We start from the raw sequence: 22,024 nt of genomic DNA on the forward strand, positions 1-22,024 counted from the left end.
ATTTTGTATATATGTATTTTTGTATATATATATATATATATACATATATATATATATATATATATATATATATATATATACATACATACATACATACATACATACATATATATATATATTCTGTATTTTTTTTTTTAAGTTCTTTTCTCCATTTCTTTTCTTTTGTATTGCATTATTTTGTTAAGACCCCAGGAAGAATAGCTTCAGTTTCTGCTGCAGCTAATGGGGATCTCAATAAACAACAATAAACAATAAACAATAAACCCTACGGCGTAGGCTCTGCGTTGATTTAACGCAGAACCATAATTCCGCCTAGAGCTGTTGCTACGTTAATCATTTAAATAATTTTACATGTAATGCCTGAACATCAGCATGAATAACGTGTCCCTGCTAACACTGAGACTGGACTCAAACCAGCGGCTCAAGTTTCTTCCATCTGTGTTTCAGGTTCTGGTAAAACCGAGTCCGTCCGGGCCGTCGATGTGCTGACGGTGCTCCGAGAAAAAGTGGCCTTCGTGTCGGGTAAAACAGCAACTGCTGCCGGTTTTCGGCCCACCTTGGTCCCGACGCGAGCCGACGGAAGTAACCGTTCTGTCCTTTCAGGTGGGCGGGACAAACGAGGCGGACCGATCCTGACCTTCCCCGCCAGGACCAACCACGATCGAATAAAACAGGAAGACCTCAGCCGACTGGTCACCTACTTATCAACCATACCGAGGTAGGTACGCCGGACCGCGCCAGGAGGACCTCCCCTATGGAGTCAAATCAAGGCCAAAATTTTGCTCATTTGAAAATAAAATTTGAACCTGAAAATTATTTTTTACAGTTTCACATCTTTTTTTTTCAGTTTCAAATCTTTTTTTTTCCAGTTTCAATTTTTTTTTTTCAGTTTCGGACTTTTGGCCCCGATCTGGCGTAGGGGGCGTGGCATCATGAGTGACAGCATAACAGAGAAGGCGGGGGACGTTCCTCAGTCCTGTTGCCTTCAGGAAACGTAGGTTGCAGAAGTTATCAGTAGAAGTATGATTCAACACTGTATATACACTATATTCACTTGATTGGCAGTGGAAAAAACTGATATTAGTGACACATTTCTGTTTAAAAAGCTGTTTTAGACCGTACTTGGCACCATTCGCAGTATAAAAGCAATAAACTATGCCAGACTGTACAGTTCAACAGCCACACTTTAAAGTTTGACATTTCCCACTTCCACATACTACCGTGAACGCATCGCAGTATCGTTTGCGATGGCGGAGCGGACTCCAAAACAGCTTTTTAAACAGAAATGTGTCACTAATATCAATTTTTTCCACTGCCAATCACATGAATATGGTGTATACAGTGTTGAATCATACTCCTACTGATAACTTCTGCAACCTACGTTTCCTGAAGGCAACATGACTGACTGCTCTTTTATGCTATCACTCATGATGCCACGCCCCTCTCAGTTGATGCCACGCCCCCTACGCCAGATCGGGGCCAAAAGTCCGAAACTGAAAAAAAAAATTTAAACTGAAAAAAAAGAAGTGAAACTGAATAAAAGATGTGAAACTGAAAAAATAAAATTTAAACTGTAAAAAAGAATTTTCAGGTTCAAATTTTATTTTCAAATTAGCAAAACTTTTGGCCTTGATTTGGCTCCATAATGCCACGCCCCCATGCCAGATCGGGGCCAAAAGTCCGAAACTGGAAAAAAAATTTGAAACTGAAAAAAAAGAAGTGAAACTGAAAAAAAAAGATGTGAAACTGAAAAAAAAGATCTGAAACTGAAAAAAAGATCTGAAACTGAAATAAAAAGTTCTGAAACTGAAAAAAAGATCTTATACTGAAAAAAAAAATTGAAACTGTAAAAAATAATTTTCAGGTTCAAATTTTATTTTCAAATTAGCAAAACTTTTGGCCTTGATTTGGCTCCATACACCCCTCCCTAGAGCCGTAAAATCAACCAATAAGAGAACTGATCTGTGTGTCAAACATGCTGTCCAAGCTCACGCCCAGATCAATAATAAGGTCCTAATGAGGGCAGAGAGCCAAACCCAGGGGACCTGGTCCCACCTGGTCCCACCAGGTCGCCAGGTGTCGTTGGCTGCAGCCAATCAGAGTTTTTATAGTTTGAAGAAGGTTTGAATTGATCGTAAAGCAATTGACCCTTTGTGAGCCTTCTGATTGGTCCCTGAGTGACCAATCAGAAACATCCTTCTCCGTTGCTACATCCGGTTTATCCGGTTGGACAAAACAGCCGTCTCTCCCGTTCACATTGATGGAAAAAGCGCCGTTTTTACTAGCCCTGTATCAAAATTTAAATCACTGGATTATTATTTTTTTTACTTTGTACTAGTAAAAAGGAACAATTAGTAATTAGTAGTTAAGGTGCAGCGTATTTTTATCCCCAAACTGGCAGAAATCCGATCCGTACTTCCAAAACAAAGTCGGCTCGGCAGCAGCTACAACCCATAGCTGCAACCACGAAAGAGTTTTATTTATTTATCTTAAAATGGTTAAGCGGTTGTAAAGGTGAGACCCGCTACCCAGAGAGAATCACAGGAATACATTTCATCCCAAAACCATCGGTAAATTACGAAAAATGTCTGCTTTGGATAAAGTTATGTGGAAGGCTGCACATTCCACCGTGCTATCAGCTAAACTAATCAAAATATCTTATTTTCCCCGAAAACCTCAGTTTTTTAAACTCGCTACATGGTACCTGAAGTGTTCCTTTTTATTTGTATCTAGTTGCTGTTGATTTTCTTTGCTACAATAATTAGAAATAAAGTGACCCTGTTTTTACAACGGAAGCTGACGGGAGAGATGATGACCTAGCAATGGGGGCGGGGCTTAACAAAGGGTCAATTAAAGGACAGGCTACATTTCTTAAAAACGATGTGCGAGTTAAGTGGCAGTGGGCCCAGAGTGGAGCCCTGGGGAACCCCATGAGGGAGAGGAAAAGTCACTGAAGGTCATTGGCCACGGTTACATGATGTTTTTTAATTCGTAATTAATTATTTCAAATTAAATAATTAAGAATTAAACAATTTTCCTTCGAGTTGACATGGAAATAGTAATTCCGAATTGAGGTTTACATGGAAAACACGTTTGATCGGCTTTAACCAATTCCTCTTAAGGTCTGGGGGTTGGGAAGGTTCTGATTGGATAAGGGTCGGACCGGAGGTTACGTCTACCGGAAGAAAAACAAACTTAGCCGCTGTTTCCTGTTTCCATCTGTTCTTTTAATTATTTCCTGGTCCTCCAAGCTATTTATTAAATAAATGGTCTCTGTCTTGACCACCGTTTACTGCGTGGGTGCTGCCATCTTGAAACTTTGTTTGGAAAACAAGCCCAGCGCGGAATATAAGCGTCATGGAGACAGACGGGCGAGGGAACGAGCAGAAAGAAAGACCGGAATTAATTTAAAGTGGAATGAGTGTATACATGATCGTGGAATTATTCTATTCGGATTTAAAATCGGAATAAACCAGCCACTTACTTTGGAATTAAGTTTAATTCGGAATGGCCATTTTCATTTGGAATTAGGTGTTTACATGGTCATTTTTACTAATTTTAAATCGGATTTAATTTTAATTCTGAATTAAACTTCCCATGTAAACGCACTCATTGAGTTCCTGTGTGTGCCAGCGAGGACGTGCGCGCCCGGGGCTTCACCGTGGTGGTGGACATGCGCGGCAGCAAGTGGGACAGCGTGAAGCCGGTGCTGCGAACGCTGCAGGAGTCCTTCTCCTCCCACATCCACACGGCGCTGCTCATCAAACCCGACACCTTCTGGCAGAAACACAAGACCAACCTGGGCAGCGCCAAGCTCAGCTTCGAGGTACTGAAACCCCCTGCCCCCCTCCCCGGACCAACCAGAGCTGAGCCACAACCCTGTCAATTCAATTCAATTCAATTCAAATTGGCTTTATTGGCGTGAATGGTAACCATTGTTGCCGAAAGCATACATATACATACAGTAAATCACGACACAATCAACACACGAAACACCAATATAACTACGACAAATACCCAACACCAACACAGGGGTGTCAAACATACGGCCCGCGGGCCGGAACCGGCCCCCAAGGAGGTTCGATCAGGCCCGCGGGATAATTTAAAAGTGAAAAAATGCATAAAAGACATGGAATTCAAATTTTTAATAAGATGCAATTTGTGTATTATCCGCTAGGGGGCGCACTGTTTTGATCAGAGTAGAAGACAACAGAGGTATCAATGCGCCATCTGCTTCTTTATAAATCTCATTTAATCTTCAAGTGCATTACTATATTTTTCAATACCAATTAATTGTTAAAGTTTTGTGCCTTTGCACAATCAGTGGGATCAGTTGCAATGCATATATGTGAATGATAAAAGTAAATTGCACATTTGTCTAAGGCAGGAGTCGGCAACCCGCAGCTCTAGAGCCGCATGCGGCTCTTTAGCGCCGCCCTAGTGGCTCCTGGAGCTTTTTCAAAAATGTTTGACCCTTTTTTCTTCTTTTTTTCTCTTATTTTTCCCTTTTTTCTCTTTTTTTCTTCTTTTTTTCCTTTCCTTTTTATTCTCGACATTTCGACATTTCACAAAATTTCAACTTTGTTCTCAACATTTTGACTTTTTTCTCGAAATTTTGACTTTTTTCTCAACATTTCCACTTTTTTCTCAACATTTCCACTTTTTTCTCAAGATTGTACTTCAACATTAATCTTGTCATTTCTACTTTTTTCTCGAAATTTCGACTTTTTTCTCGAAATTTCGACTTTTTTCTAGACATTTCGACTTTTTTCTCGAGATTGTACTTCAACATTAATCTCAACATTTCAAATGTTTTTCTTGAAATTTTGACTTTTTTCTTGACATTTAGACTTTTTTCTCAACATTTCGACTTTTTCCTCAACATTTCACCTTTCGCCATTTGCCTTCATTCTAAGGCTAATACAAGACTTTTCATTTTTTGCGGCTCCAGACATATTAGTTTTTTGTGTTTTTGGTCCAATATGGCTCTTTCTACATTTTGGGTTGCCGACCCCTGGTCTAAGGAAATATGAGGTGTTCCATGAAATGTTTTGTAAAAGGAATGTTCATTGAATTTCAACATTTTCCTAATGTTCTAGCGCTTTTTTACACCAAAACAAAGGAAAGACATGATATTTTGAGTGCGACTTCCATACATGCTATAATATAGCATGTATGGTATAATTTTAATGGTCTGGCCCACTTGACATCTACCGAGTCCTTAAGTGGCCCCTGATGTGAAATGAGTTTGACACCCCTGATCTAACACATGCATACAATATATATATATACAGAACTATTTTACATTAATAGGCAGGGAAACTGTATAAGGATAAGGAGACTGTGTTGTCTGGTTGTGTTTCTCTCCATCTATGACATGCGCTGATGTATTTAGCTGCTTCTAAAGCACCTGTCTCCGTCCGCAGACCAGCCTGGTGTCGGTGGAGGGCCTGTCCCGGCTCGTGGACCCGTCCCAGCTGACGGCCGACCTCGGCGGCGCGCTGGAGTACGACCATGTGGAGTGGACGGAGCTGCGTCTGGGTCTGGAGGAGTTCTCGGGGGCCGCCACGCAGCTGCTGGCCCAGCTGGAACAGCTGGAGGCCGGGCTGAACCGCACGCCCGAGCCGCAGGACGTGGACGAGGCGCGCAGGTGAGTTTCCCGAGGCACCGCTGCACCTGTGGACAATACTGGAGTTGAGGGGGGATGGCATCCCCCCTGAAATAAAAACGGTCCAAATCATCCCCCCTGTAAAACTGCCATCCCCCCTTTCCATCCCTTATGTCATTTCATCAATGAATGTGGTTTTACTGCTATTTCAACATTTAGAGTCATCACCAGAAAAATAACACCAGAAAAATAACTTATTTGACAATTTTCACCTGTTTCAAGTACATTTTGAAATAAGTAGGAAAATCTGCCAGTGGGACAAGATTTATCTTCTTATTACAAGCAAAAAAGATTTTTCTACTTATTTCAAGTGAAAATCTACTTGAAACAGGTGGAACTACCTACCCCGAATATTTGGTCATGTAAACGTCAAACGGAATATCCCCATCAAAAGGAACAGGAATTTGTTTTCTGTGCATGTTCTTTTCGCAAGGAATCTTATAAAATAGTATAATATAGTATAATATAGTACTTATAAACATGGCGAAACTCAAGACCACGCCACACTTTTGGAGTGAGGAGGAGACTAATCACTTCATAAAAGTAATGAAAGATATGAACATTTTGGCATTTGTAGACTGGGATAGCGAGATTTACAAAAAGGTGAGCAAAAAGTTGCGCGAAGCAGCATTTGTACAAACGGCAGACCAGATCAAGCACCACTGGAAGACGCTGAAAAAGGAGAACTACAGGACCGAGAAACAAAACGGTGCCAGTAGGTCCGATTATCCACCATGCTGCAGTTGTTGTTGTTGCTTTGGATTTGGATACAGGAAGAAGAAGCGGAAATGACGGGAATTGTGTCATGACGTTCTCCGTGCGTCGCTGGTTTGATCCAGATATCCAGAATGATTAATTACCATGTAAACGGAATATTCTGAATGTTTCAGTAACCGGAATATTAGCAATAACCCGAATTTTGACTGCATGTAAACGTAGTCATAGACTAGCGACGCACGGGGAACACCATGACGCAATTCCCGTCATTTCCGTTTCTTCTTCCTGTATCCAAATCCAAAACAAGAACAAAAACAGCACCAGGGCGGATAATCGGACCCGCTGGTACCGTTTTGTTTCTTCACCCTGTAGTCGCCTTTTTCAGCGTCTTCCAGCGGTGCTTGATCTGGTCTGGCGTTCGTACAAATCCTGCTTCGGCGCAACTTCTCGCTCACCTTTTAGTAAATCTTCTATCCCGGTGCTTTCTACCGTCTACAAATACCAAAATGTTCATATCCTTCATTACATTTATGAAGTGATTAGTCTCGTCCTGGTCTTGCGTTTCTCCGTGTTTATAAGAACTTCCTGGACTCAAAAGACCAGGATTCCTTGCGAAAAGAACATGCACAGAAAACAAATTCATGTTCCGTTTGATGAGGATATTCCGTTTGGCGTTTACATGACCAAATATTCAGGTTTTAAAAGCAGTAACCCAGGGGTCATATTCGGGTTTTTAAAAACCAGAATATGAGCAAATTCCGGTTATTCAAAGGGGTTATTGGTGTTTACATGGCCGTGCAAAACCGGTTTATTGCTAATATTCCGGTTTTAAAAGGGTTATTGATGCATGTAAATGTAGTCAATGATACGTTTGGGATGAGGAGAGGTTTGAGGGTGGGGGGGCCTCCAAATAACATTTCGCTTAGGGCCCCAATCCAGTCCTGGACCTGAACCTCCGGTTTCCCTGCAGGCTGCTGGAGGAACACGGCCGCCTTCGCAACACCATCGCCACGGCGCCGGTCGACGGCCTGGACCGCGAGGGGAAGAGCCTGCTGCAGCGCATGCGCCTCGGGCCGGCGCACGGCGACGCCTCTAACGAAGGCGGCGGCGGCGGCGGGGGGGGCACCTGGCTGTCAGGGGGGGCAGACTTCCAGAGTGTGGCGCCGAAGGTGTCGTCCCTGCTGGAGCGGCTGCAGGCGGCCCGCGGCCACCTGCTGCAGTGCTGGAGCGACAGGAAGCTGCACCTGGACCAGGCGCTGCAGCTGCACCTGTTCGAGCAGGACGCCACCAAGGTGAGGCCGCGCAGGGAAGCTCCAGCCACGCCGGCGCCAGCTAGGGCTGCCACCTTTCAGAAATAGAAATAAGGGAAACCCCTGATTTCAGCAGCGCAGGCACCAAAAAAAAGGGACATCCCCAAAACTTCTAAACTGCATACAGGACTGTCTCAGAAAATTTTAATATTGTGATAAAGTTCTTTATTTTCTGTAATGCAATAAAAATAAAAACATGTCATACATGCTGGATTCATTACAAATCAACTGAAATATTGCAAGCCTTTTATTATTTTAATATTGCTGATCATGGTTTACAGCTTAAGAAAACTCAAATATCCTATCTCAAAAAAATAGAATATTCTGGGAATCTTAATCTTAAACTGTAAGCCATAATCAGCAATATTAAAATAATAAAAGGCTTGTAATATTTCAGTTGATTTGTAATGAATCCAGAATGTATGACATTTTTGTTTTTTTAATTGCATTACAGAAAATAAAGAACTTTATCACAATATTCTAATTTTCTGAGACAGTCCTGTAGACATGTATTTATTTTATATGAAATAACAAAATGCTTTGATAAGTTTAAAGGGGACCTATTATGAAAAACAGGTTTTTTCTTGCTTTAACATATATAAAGTGGTCTCCCCTCAGCCTGCCAACTCAGAGAAGGAGGAAAGCAACCAAATTCTGCAGTGTCTGTACAGCCGCCCGGATGAGCCGTCCAGTGTGATGTGGATCTACGAGACAAAGATTCTGCTCCCGTCGTTACGTAACAAAAATGCGATTTACATCGGTTGGCCTCCGATGTGTGAAACCACGCCCACAACTAAGTCCGCCGGCCGGAGCTTCCGCCATTTTTCCGTAGTGGTGTATCACGTCATTCAGGCAGCCAATCAGCACAGAGCCTCATTATCATAGCCCCGCCCACTCAGAATCCCGCATAGATAAGGAGGTTAGAGAAAGGGAAGATAAAGACATGGTTTAGAGGCTGAATCTCTAATTTATATAGCAAAAAAAAATCAATAGCTTGTTTTTAAGACATTCATAATAGGTCCCCTTTAAAGTTCTTTAATAGCATTGAACTTGCTTGACTGTACAGACAGCCAACCATGCTAGCAACTGAAATAACCTTCTATGCTATTAAATTATATTATATTATATTATGCTATATATGCTATATGTACGTCCACATCAACCAAATGGATAGAATAAGCTACAGGTGAAGGTCTGAAAATTAGAAGATGGTGTAAAAGTTTATTTATTTCAATAATTCAACTTAAAAGGCAAATCTAATACATTAAATAGTCTCATTACATGCAAAGCAAGATGTGTTAAATCTTTATTTGTTATAATTTTGATGATTGAATTGTTTATGGATTTCATAAAATATTCTAATTTTTTTTAGATTTTTTATTTGGGGTTTTCATAAACTGAGTCATAATCATCAAAATTATAACAAATAAAGGCTTGAAATATCTCACTTTGAATGAAGTGGGAAATAATATATTTGTTTCCCCTTTAGTTGAATTTACTACGAATGAAGTTTTGCAATATATTCAAATTTTCTGACCTTCACCTGTATATTATATCATGACATCAATCAATAAGAATGTCCGTATTGGTTCAATACGGAACTTTTAATTCCCAATTACGTGAAGATTCCGTATTTCAAGGGACGGGTGGCAACTCTGTCCGTCTGCTCCCGTCCCAGATGTCGGAGTGGATCGCTCACAGCAAAGAGCTGTTCCTGCAGAGCCTGGCGGAGGTCGGCCAGAGCCACCAGCACGCCGTGGACCTGCAGACGCAGCACCAGCACTTCACCGCCAACTGCATGGTCGGTTTGTGCGTCTGTGTCTACACGTGTGTGTGTGTGTGTGGTGGAGGGGGTAGGACCACAGCTATGTGTGTGTGTGAATGAATGAATGAAAGTGTCATGTCCGAAGACCCATCCCTTACAGGATTATAAGACACCAGAAACAGAAAATCATCAATATACAATATCACACCCACTTAATTGGGAGCTGCACAATGTACACCAGAAAAACAAAATAAATAAATTAAATAAAAATATTTAATATTTCTTTCTCCCCAACAAAAACCAGAATGGATATTTTCACATACAGGACTGTCTCAGAAAAATAGAATATTGTGATAAAGTCCTTTATTTTCTGTAATGCAATTAAAAAAAAAAGAAATGTCATACATTCTGGATTCATTACAAATCAACTGAAATATTGCAAGCATTTTATTATTTTAATATTGCTGATTATGGCTTACAGTTTAAGATTAAGATTCCCAGAATGTTCAAATTTTTTGAGATAGGATATTTGAGTTTTCTTAAGCTGTAAGCCATGATCAGCAATATTAAAATAATAAAATCTTGCAATATTTCAGTTGATTTGTAATGAATCCAGAATGTATTACATTTTTGTTTTTGTAATTGTATTACAGAAAATCACAATATTCTAATTTTCTAAGACAGTCTTGTATATGTTACTTTTCTTCGTTTATCCCACGCTTTCTCTAAATAGTCAGCAAGTGCAAATACTTTATAATCACAAATCCATTTGATCCTCTCAGCATCACTTACCCACATCAAATCCAAATTCTTACACCTATCAAATAATTTTTGACGCAACTCATGATACAGAGGACAATAAAATACAAATTGGAACTCATTTTCAATATCATTAATGTCACAGTAAGGACAAATCCGCTCTCTCCCCCCGATATCGTCCTGTCTCAAGGTGCAGAGGCAAGATTCCATCGTTGTCCTTTAGATAACGAGGCACAAACATACTTTTCACAGCTATAACAACTTTTTATCATACTAAATATTCTCAATTTTGGTTTATACAATATGTCCTTTGACCAATTGATCTGATATAGATTAAACAAGGTTTCTTTAGCCAAAGAGACATTCACAACGCTCACATTCTGAAATAAATGCAATGCGCCAATCCTCATAAATATATCCTTTACTTCACTTGCTCATGCACCTTTTATTGTGACATCCCATTTTAATATTTTCTTGGCAATTCTATTTTCTATGGGCTCAAATTAATGCCATAAATATTTTGTATCTGTAAATTAACCTTGTACTTGTAGAAATATTTTGTGCTTGTGCAAAAAATATTTGTACTTGCAAAAAATATTTGTACTTGTAGAAATATTTTGTGCGTGTGAAAAAAATATTTGTACTTGTAGAAATATTTTGTGTGTGTGAAAAAAATATTTGTACTTGTAGAAATATTTTGTGCAAGTACAAATATTTTTTGCACACGCACAAAATATTTCTACAAGTACAAAGTTTATTTACGGACACAAAATATTTATGGCTTTAATTTGAGCCCATAATTCTCTGGCATCTTCACTATTCTGTTCCATAAAGCTAAAACATACCACCTTTCCAACGTACCTCACATGGCTCTCATCCCGTATCTCCTGTTATAGCTTGTATGGGCGCGAATTTATGAACCCCTAAAAAATATGGGATTGCCCTATTTTGTACCCTTTGTCCTTTCATGTTTTCCTTTAAGCCCCATACTCCTGAAATACTCCTGAAACGAAATAATTTGGAATAGGAAGCATATCCATATGTGTGTGTGTGTGTGTGTGTGTGTGTGTGTGTGTGTGTGTGTGTGTGTGTGTGTGTGTGTGTGTGTGTGTGTGTGTGTGTGTGTGTGTGTGCAGAACGGCAGCGTGAACGTGGACAGCGTGGTCACCGTGGCGGCGAGGCTCGCAGAGGCCGGACACTACGGGGCGGAGCGGATCGCCTTGGTGTCGTCACGGTTACAGGAAGACTGGAAGTCCCTGACGACGGCGCTGGAGGAGCGCAGCAACACGCTCGCCATGGCAACCGGCTTCCACCAAGGGGCGGAGCAGGTGATCGCTACACCTTCACAGTAGAATGTCGACAGTCCAAACGTTGAATCACCTGATCGTAGTTAGTGTAGATCGTAAAGTAGTAAACAAACAACTCAGAACCTTTATTATTATTATTATTAAGATTATTATTAACGTAATTATTAAGATTATTATTATTATTATTATTATTATTATTATTATTATTATTATTAAGAGTATTATTATTATTAATATTATTATTAAGATTTTTATTATTACGATTATTATTATTCATATTATTATTATTAAGATTATGCTTATTCTTCTTATTAATAGTATTATTATCATTAAGATTTTTATTATTACTCATATTATTATTATCGTAACATTATTATTATTAAGATTATTATTATTATTATTATTATTAAGAGTATTATTATTATTATTATTATTATTATTATTATTATTATTATTAGGATTATTATATATAAACTTTATTACAGGCTCTAGACCCAATAGCAATACATACAACATAAAAAAGTATTAAGATTACTATTATTATCGTAATTATTAAGATTATTATTATTAAGATTATTCTTATTATTCTTATTATTATTAAGAGTATTATTATTCTTAATATTATTATTATTAAGATTTGTATTATTACGATTATTCTTATTCATATTCATATTATTATTAAGATTATTCTTATTCTTATTATTAAGAGTATTATTATTCTTATTATTAAGATTTTTATTATTACGATTATTATTATTCATATTATTATTATTATTAAGATTATGCTTATTCTTCTTATTAATAGTATTATTATCATTAAGATTTTTATTATTACTCATATTATTATTATCGTAACATTATTATTATTAAGATTATTATTATTATTATTATTATTATTATTAAGAGTATTATTATTATTATTATTATTATTATTATTATTATTATTATTAGGATTATTATATATAAACTTTATTACAGGCTCTAGACCCAATAGCAATACATACAACATAAAAAAGTATTAAGATTACTATTATTATCGTAATTATTAAGATTATTATTATTAAGATTATTCTTATTATTCTTATTATTATTAAGAGTATTATTATTCTTAATATTATTATTATTAAGATTTGTATTATTACGATTATTCTTATTCATATTCATATTATTATTAAGATTATTCTTATTCTTATTATTAAGAGTATTATTATTCTTATTATTAAGATTTTTATTATTACGATTATTATTATTCATATTATTATTATTAAGATTGTTCTTATTCTTATTATTAAGAGTATTATTATTATTATTATTATTAAGATTTTTATTATTATGATTATTATTATTCATATTATTATTATCGTAACATTATTATTATTAAGATTATTCATATTATTATTGTTAAGATTATTATTACTATCGTAATCATCATCATTATTATTATTATTAATCATAATAATAATAATAATATATATTTGGTTAAATCAATAACGGTATAATGAATGCTGATGATTTTCATTACATTTCTTGCACATAAAAAGAGTAGGGTACAAGGGTACAAACTTTTGCATGTGGCTGTACAGTGGTGCGTCCGTCAAAATCGTCCTCGCGGGCGACATCACAGCCGCCTCGCCGTGCATCACATGACTGATCTGTCGTCGGTTGTGATTAATATTAATAATTAATAATGATTAATAATTATCATTAAGATTATTATTGTAATAATTATTATTAAGATTATTATTATTATTGTTCCAGTTCCTGCACCGGGTGGAGGGATGGGTGCAGCTGTGCTCCGAGGGCTCGTTGCCGTCGGAAACGGCAGAGCTGGAGGCCGCCGTCAAAACACACCAGGAGCTCAACGAGGAGATCTCTGCCAACTACACACAGGTGACGACTGTCCTCCTCCTGTCCTCTACCTGTCCTCCTCCTGTCCTCTACCTGTCCTCCTCCTGTCCTCCTTCTGTCCTCTACCTGTCCTCCTCCTGTCTTCTACCTGTCCTCCTCCTGTCCTCCTCCTGTCCTCTACCTGTCCTCCTCCTGTCTTCTACCTGTCCTCCTCCTGTCCTCCTTCTGTCCTCTACCTGTCCTCCTCCTGTCTTCTACCTGTCCTCCTCCTGTCCTCCTTCTGTCCTCTACCTGTCCTCCTCCTGTCCTCCTTCTGTCCTCTACCTGTCCTCCTCCTGTCTTCTACCTGTCCTCCTCCTGTCCTCCTTCTGTCCTCTACCTGTCCTCCTCCTGTCCTCCTTCTGTCCTCTACCTGTCCTCCTCCTGTCTTCTACCTGTCCTCCTCCTGTCTTCCTCCTGTCCTCTACCTGTCCTCCTCCTGTCTTCTACCTGTCCTCCTCCTGTCCTCCTTCTGTCCTCTACCTGTCCTCCTCCTGTCTTCTACCTGTCCTCCTCCTGTCTTCCTCCTGTCCTCTACCTGTCCTCCTCCTGTCTTCCTCCTGTCCTCTACCTGTCCTCCTCCTGTCCTCTACCTGTCCTCCTCCTGTCTTCTACCTGTCCTCCTCCTGTCCTCCTCCTGTCCTCTACCTGTCCTCCTCCTGTCTTCTACCTGTCCTCCTCCTGTCCTCCTTCTGTCCTCTACCTGTCCTCCTCCTGTCCTCCTTCTGTCCTCTACCTGTCCTCCTCCTGTCTTCTACCTGTCCTCCTCCTGTCCTCCTTCTGTCCTCTACCTGTCCTCCTCCTGTCCTCCTTCTGTCCTCTACCTGTCCTCCTCCTGTCTTCTACCTGTCCTCCTCCTGTCCTCCTCCTGTCCTCTACCTGTCCTCCTCCTGTCTTCTACCTGTCCTCCTCCTGTCCTCCTTCTGTCCTCTACCTGTCCTCCTCCTGTCTTCTACCTGTCCTCCTCCTGTCCTCCTTCTGTCCTCTACCTGTCCTACACCTGTCCCACACCTGTCCTACACTGGTCTTCCACCCATCAACACACCTGTCCTACACCCATCAACACTAGGAATGGGTGATATTTTACCGTTCACGATATACCGTCAAAAACAATCCCCACGGTAAGAATTTGAAAGAAAGAAAGAAAGAAAGAAAGAAAGAAAGAAAGAAAGAAAGAAAGAAAGAAAGAAAGAAAGAAAGAAAGAAAGAAAGAAAGAAAGAAAGAAAGAAAGAAAGAAAGAAAGAAAGAAAGAAAGAAAGAAAGAAAGAAAGACAGACAGACAGACAGACAGACAGACAGACAGACAGACAGACAGACAGACAGACAGACAGACAGACAGACAGACAGACAGACAGACAGACAGACAGACAGACAGACAGACAGACAGACAGACAGACAGACAGACAGACAGACAGACAGACAGACAGACAGACAGACAGACAGACAGACAGACAGACAGACAGAAAGAAAGAAAGAAAGAAAGAAAGAAAGAAAGAAAGAAAGAAAGAAAGAAAGAAAGAAAGCAGTTTTGGACCAGAGGTTTGCATTTCTTCAACTATGAGATATTCTGTCATTTTAGTTGAAGGTACAGTCAGTCGAAGAAAAGGTGAGAGGTCTGAAAGGAGCGTCACGTCACAGCTGAATATCATCAGCATAAAGGTGACCTTTCTGAATATCTTCTGAGATCAAAACAGGGCCTAAAACTGAACCCTGAGGAACTCCACATAAACAAACAGCAGCTTTAAAAGTCTCTGGTCCTGTCAGCGAGGTGAAACCAACGCAGAGGACGTTCCTGAAGCACTCGTGCATCCTGTTGAACGATGTTCTGCAGTCAGCAGGAGTTTGCAAGCGTGAGAGATCTTTAGAAACTCTGAGAGGAGCCATTTCAGCAGATTGCAATCTACAAAACCCACATTTTTCATAGATGTTGCCTTGCTCCACTTGATAAATAGGTTGCACATATGAATGGGCGATATTTTACCGTTCACAATAAACCGTCAAAAATATCCCCCACGGTAAGAATTTGTCATCTTGCGGTAAAAACGATAAATTCCCGTTGATGATGTTTTTGTGTAAAGATGATTTATGGTTCTGCGTTAAATCCACGCACAACGTACAGGAAGGAAGGAAGGAAGGAAGGAAGGAAGGAAGGAAGGAAGGAAGGAAGGAAGGAAGGAAGGAAGGAAGGAAGGAAGGAAGGAAGGAAGGAAGGAAGGAAGGAAGGAAGGAAGGAGGAAGGAAGGAGGAAATGAAAAGAAAGATAGATATGAGGCAGAAAGAAAGAAAGAAAGAAAGAAAGAAAGAAAGAAAGAAAGAAAGAAATAAATGAGCCAGAAAGAAAGAAAGAAAGAAAGAAAGAAAGAAAGAAAGAAAGAAAGAAAGAAAGAAAGAAAGAAAGAAAGAAAGAAAGAAAGAAAGAAAGAAAGAAAGAAAGAAAGAAAGAAATGAGCCAGAAAGAAAGAAAGAAAGAAAGAAAGAAAGAAAGAAAGAAAGAAAGAAAGAAAGAAAGAAAGAAATGAGCCAGAAAGAAAGAAAGAAAGAAAGAAAGAAAGAAAGAAAGAAAGAAAGAAAGAAAGAAAGAAAGAAAGAAAGAAAGAAAGAAAGAAGGATAAATTCCCATTGACGTCACAGCTGAATATCATCAGCATAAAGGGTGACGTTTCTGAATAACTTCTGAGAACAAAACGGGGCCTAAAACTGAACCCCGAGGAACTCCACATAAAAAAACAGCAGCTTTAAAAGTCTCTGCTCCTGTCAGCGAGGTGAAACCAACCAAATAGACGTTCCTGAAACACTTGTGCATCCTGTTGAAGAAAGAAGGATAAATTCCCGTTGATGACGTTTTTGTGTAGAGATAGATATATAGTTAAAAAGATGGAGTTGAATTGGTATTTTTTTCATCGTTATCGTGATACATTTTTTAGTCCATACTGCCCATCCCTAATCAACACACCTCCTGTCTGAACTCCTCTGTCTGTCTTATGTCCACCTGCAGGTCAGTGAAAGTGGAAAAGCATTACTGGATGTCCTTCAGCGTTGCCCGGCAACCGAATCGGACGAATCAGCAGCCAAACCAGACTTCAGTAGTGCCACGCACGGCATCATGGGAGCTCTGCACCAGGTGATGCAGGTGAGGGTGCCGGTCTGCCGTCTCCCGTAGTGAACCCGAGCGGCCCAGGTGAGACGGAGGAGCTGATGAGGGACTTCTTCTGTTTGAGCAGGGGCACCATGAGGTGGAGGGGGCGTGGCAGCACCGTAAGCTCCGCCTCCACCAGCGCCTGCAGCTGTGTGTGTTCCAGCAGGATGTCAGACAGGTACGATCCACCACTGACCGTCACAAAACTTTGTTTGATTGTAGACTACTTTATTTCAGTATTTCAGTACATTAATCAAACCCTTCAAAGTCTCATCCTCTGTTTCTGCATTAAAGAGCTCCGCTAAATCAGCTGTGCCAGTCCGAAATTCCTCGCTGTCAGAGTCACTTTCCGTGCCGTGCGGCGCCTCGGAAATGCACGCTTTTGCAAAAGCTCGCAAAGTAATCCCAGCAGACACGTTAGCCCACGCATCGCATCATTGGGGAAACTGTTCCCCCTCAGTCATCCATCTCTCCCACGACGCTCCCAGCTTTAAGGCTGATTTATGGTTCTGCGTTAACCAACGCAGAGATTACGGCGTAGGTTACGCGGCGAAGCGCACCGTACGTGCGCGTTGCGTACCTCACGGCGTAAGCTCTGCGTCGATTTCACTTTGAACGGCCGGTGTGAAAAGCTGGAAAAGCCGTCTGGAAAAGTCTCTTTAGGCAGTCTTTCTTTTAAAAATCACCATAGTTTCTGTCCATCAGCGTGGCAACCAAGCACAACAGTGAACGATGACTTCTACTCTGGTGCAGTTATCGTGTTCAAGTTATTGATTCAAAATAAACGGGACTTATGCATTCACAGTCAGAGCGATGCAGTGCGGTTTTTAATTATATTTTACTCTGGGGTGTCGTGAGATTTTATTCACTTTTGAAAGGTGTCATGACTGAAAAAAGGTTGATAAAGGCTGTTTTAGACAGATTATTAATAGGAAAGCAGTTAGAATGCACTTTTTCCTTTCCTTGTTGTTAAGCGGAGGTCAACCGGAAGTGGCTCTTTGTTGAAATGGTTACCTTGGGTACAGCGCCACCTAGCGTCACGGAGTCAGCCATGCTCTGGTTATACTGGGTTATTCAGTCTGATTCAGTCTGATCTCTGAACAGCATGTGTAATCAGACAAGTGATCCGATCTTATGCATGTCATTATCTGATCCGATCTGCAACCCGATTGAACTGCTGCATGTAACCGTACTGACTTATTAACGTCCAAATCAAGATTTCAGACTGACATCCAGCTTTAGATCCAGTTCAGAATCCAGATTCGTATCCACCAACGAAGTTAAACACGAGGTCACACCAAGAGCCATGTTCTGACGCTCAGCCTCGTCCAGTTCACACACCAAACCCAGACTGAGAGATTTAGACATCATTTAGGTACAAATGCTAATTTACATTCAAATCCAGAAATTCAATCACGTTCCCGATTTTAGGTTCAGATTCTGATTCAAATTAAGATTCAGGTCCAGTTTAATGTCTCAAAGTTCTGATTCACTCTAGATCTAGGTTCAGGTTCAGACCCAGATTCAGGTTATAGAAATCCAGATCCAGATCCAGATCATAGTCCTGTTTAACAGTTTTCACCACGGTAGGAGACACATGTGACCAGAAAGCCGACCGGCCGTCTCCTCGGACCTGAATCTAGATCCAAACGGTTCCAGAGCAGCAGGACTGTGGGGAGTTTGGATCAGGGACCGGTTTGGTCGCCAGGTCCTGATTGATGAAAATATGTCCAGGTCTTCGACCACTGACATCCCCAACGAGGGTCCTCAAGGCCGCAAGGCCGGAGGAAGGGGCTCGTAGTTGTTGTTGTTAGTTGTATTGTTATTGTGTGTTGGGCTGCTGAACTTGACGAGCCAGCCAGGCTCAACCGGAGCAAGCTTCATAGGTTTGGTCTCCCGTGGGTCCATCATAGCTGGGAGGGAATTCATGAAAATCGTGCACTTGGTGACAAGTTTTGGATATTTGGCATGGTGTTAGTTATGGACATAAGTACGGTGGCCGAGACCCGCCATTGCTGAAAATTAAAGAAACGCTGCAAATAAAAAGAAACGGCGCTGTAAATAAAATAAACGCTTTGCAAATAAAATAAACGCTGCAAATAAAAACAAATGCTGCTTCAAATATAAAGAAACGCTGCTGCAAATAAAAAAAACGACGCAAATAAAAAAGCCACAACGGAAGTGAATTACCGGGGACTATTTTTGCTGATGCACCGGTGTTTTTTACGTGAGAGGAGAAGAAGAAGACGAAGAGGACGTGAGTGAAAAGGAAGAAATTAGAAGAGCGAGGAATAAGAAGAACAACGAACGAGAAAATAAGTGAAAAGGTTAGTGTTCAACGTCGCTACGTGTAGTTTTTAATGTGCAACACCGGCGCATCGGCAAAAATAGTCCCTGGTAATTCACTTCCATTGTGACTTTTTTATTTGCGTCGTTTTTTATTTTATTTGCAGCGGGGTGTCTTTATATTTGCAGCGTTTCGTTTTGTTTGCAGCGTTTCTTTAATTTTCAGCAATGGCGGGTCTCGGCCACCGTACATAAGGTTTTCAAAACCGCAAACAAATTGGGATGACCCCCTAGTGGCCGGTTTTCAGAAAATTCGAAAATGGCTCACGCCGAAAAGGTCATATCTCAGCTTCTCTTAGTCCTAGATTGTTGTATATTGTCACTTTCTCAACTTTTTTGGTGCTAGGAATTCAATTCTGAGATAAATTTCCTATTTCAAGGTCATGTTGAAGGTAAAATTTAATTTTCAAGGTAATTTTTTGCACAAAAAACTCCATATCTGTAGAATTAAGTCACAGAGAAAGATTATATAGGGCTCTAGACCCCTATTTTCACCCCCAAGGAATGCAATTTTCTGTTTATTGGACAGGTCACTATCAATGTAGTGCCAATATCATTGGGTGAGCACAGTGGCCTTCATTCAGGCTTAAGATGAACATAACCTCAGAACTAAGTCACAATGAAAGCATGATCTTTGGGGGAAAAAAACCCCAAAAAAACTGTCCATGTCTCTGAAACAAAGTCACATAGAAAAATTAAAGGACTGTAGCCCCATCCACTCCCATAGAATTCAATGTGTTGATTGGACATATATTACAATCACTAGTTTTGTTGTTGCAAATCACCTGCAGGAGTGGCCGTACAGGCTCAGGCAGACCATGTCAGTGCTCATTAATAAGCTCCGCCCTCTGCTTTAAAAGGACATTTGTCCCACATTCAGAGTTCAGCTGTTCAGATCCAGATTTCTGGGATTCAGATACGACCCCGGATTGAGATTCAAAAACAGAAGCGGATCCGGTTTCGTATCCAGGTTCATGTTCAGGTCCTCGTTCAGGGTTGAGTCTAGATCAGGGGTCGGCAACCCAAAATGTTGAAAGAGCCATATTGGACCAAAAACACAACACAAGTCGAAATGTCGAGAAAAGAAAAGTCGAAATGTCGAGAAAAAAAAAGTTGAAATGTCGAGAAAAAAAAAGTCGAGAAAAAAGTCAAAATTTCGAGGAAAAAGTCGAAATGTCGAGAAAAAAAAAGTCGAAATGTCAAGAAAAAAGTCAAAATTTCGAGGAAAAAGTCGAAATTTCGAAGAAAAAGTCGAAATATCGAGAAAAAAGTCGAAATGTCGAGAAAAAAAAAGTTGAAATGTCGAGAAAAAAGTCAAAATTTCAAGGAAAAAGTCGAAATGTCGAGAAAAAAGTCGAAATGTCGAGAAAAAAAAAGTTGAAATGTCGAAAAAAAAAGGTGAAATGTCGAGAAAAAAGTCGAAATGTCGAGGAAATTGTCAAAATTTTGATAAAAAAGTCGAAATGTCGATAAAGTCGAAATGTCGATAAAAAAGTCGAAATGTCGAGAGAAAAAAAAGTCGAAATGTCGAGAAAAAAAAGTCTAAATGTCGAGAAAAAAAAAAGTCGAAATGTCGAGAAAAAAAAAGTCGAAATGTCGAGAAAAAAGTCAAAATTTTGAGGATAAAGTCGAAATGTCGAGAAAAAAGTCGAAATGTCGAGATTAAAAAGGAAAGGAAAAAGGAAGAAAAAAAGAGAAAAAAAGAAGAAAAAAAGGTCAAACATTTTTGAAAAAGCTCCAGGAGCCACTAGGGCGGCGCTAAAGAGCCGCATGTGGCTCTAGAGCCGCGGGTTGCCGACCCCTGGTCTAGATCTACATGCAGATTCTCCGCCCTCCTCTCCGTCTCCAGGTTCTGGACTGGGTGGAGCAGCATGGAGAGGTTTTCCTCAACAAACACACCGGTGTGGGGAAGTCCCCTGCACCGGGCGCGAGCGCTGCAGAAACGCCACGACGATTTCCAGCAGGTCGCACAGGTAGTTCCAGCCTTCGATGAGAACCTTCGCATCATTACACTTCAGGAAGTCAGCGCTGTTGCAGACGTCTGACTTTGAAGGTTTAGACCCAAAACTCACCTGTTATTTGTGTTGGTTTGTGCCTCAGAACACGTACACGAACGCAGAGAAGCTCCTGGAAGCAGCAGATCAGCTGGCTCAGTCGGGAGAGTGTGAAGAGGAGGAGATCTACCAGGCGGCCCGGGACCTGGAGCTCAGGATGCAGGTACATCCGGCGGAGGGAGGAGCGGTGGGGTCATGTGAACATCAGACGCGGTGACGCTGTTCCCGTGTGTTTCAGGCCTTCATCCAGCGGGTTGAACAGAGGAAGCTGCTGCTGGACCTCGCTGTGTCTTTCTACACCCACACCAAGGAGGTAACGCCTGCTGCACCGGCCGCCCCTGACTTCAGTCAGGTGTCGAGATCACCTGAGGGTCAATCTGAGGTTTTAAAAACAACCCGACCATTCCTTTGTGACATCATCTACAGAACCTTTGAAAGCCGACTCCGCCCAACACCTTACCTCACTTAACGTTAGCTAGCTCAGGGGTTGGCAACCCAAAATGCTGAAAGAGCCATTTTGGACCAAAAACACAAAAAAACGAATATGTCTGGAGCCGCAAAAAATGAAAAGTCACAAAAAAACACATGCTGCATGTATCTATATTAGTTATTACTGGGGGAAGATTTTTTTTTATCATTATGCACTTTGAGAAAAAAGTCAAAATGTCGAGAAAAAAGTTGAAATGTCAAAATTAATGTTGAAGTACAACCATGAGAAAAAAGTTGAAATGTTGAGAAAAAAGTCGAAATGACGAGGAAATAGTCAACATTTCGTGAAGAAAGTCAAAATGTTGAGAAAAAACTCGAAATGTCGAGATTAATGTTGAAGTACAATCTCGAGGAAAAAAGTCGAAATGTTAAGGAAAAAGTCGAAATGTTGAGAATTAATATTAGTTGTAGTTGTAGTTGAGAGATTAATATTGAAGTACTGTTGTAATAATTGTCTCTGGAAAGATCCTAGAGGCAACATTTGTTGTATTAGACGCTATACAAATAAAATTTAATTGAATTGAAGTACAATCTCGAGAAAAAAGTCTAAATGTTGAGAAAAAAGTCTAAATGTCGAGATTAAAA

General features: G+C 40.2%; 1 protein-coding gene across 1 annotated transcript in view; it reads left to right on the plus strand.

Moving 5' to 3' along the window:
* LOC133425230 (kalirin-like) overlaps positions 1–22,024 on the plus strand; it is a 112,656-nt gene that overhangs the window by 21,368 nt on the left and 69,264 nt on the right. Inside the window, 14 exon segments of the mRNA XM_061715965.1 lie at positions 448–522; positions 604–718; positions 3,634–3,826; positions 5,427–5,650; positions 7,356–7,677; positions 9,374–9,496; positions 11,356–11,547; positions 13,285–13,416; positions 16,410–16,544; positions 16,636–16,728; positions 20,746–20,811; positions 20,813–20,869; positions 20,997–21,113; positions 21,189–21,263. Coding sequence (XP_061571949.1) covers positions 448–522; positions 604–718; positions 3,634–3,826; positions 5,427–5,650; positions 7,356–7,677; positions 9,374–9,496; positions 11,356–11,547; positions 13,285–13,416; positions 16,410–16,544; positions 16,636–16,728; positions 20,746–20,811; positions 20,813–20,869; positions 20,997–21,113; positions 21,189–21,263 — 1,919 coding nt within the window.

Source organism: Cololabis saira, chromosome 24 (assembly GCF_033807715.1).
Source record: "Cololabis saira isolate AMF1-May2022 chromosome 24, fColSai1.1, whole genome shotgun sequence".
In the NCBI taxonomy this organism is placed as follows: domain Eukaryota; kingdom Metazoa; phylum Chordata; class Actinopteri; order Beloniformes; family Belonidae; genus Cololabis; species Cololabis saira.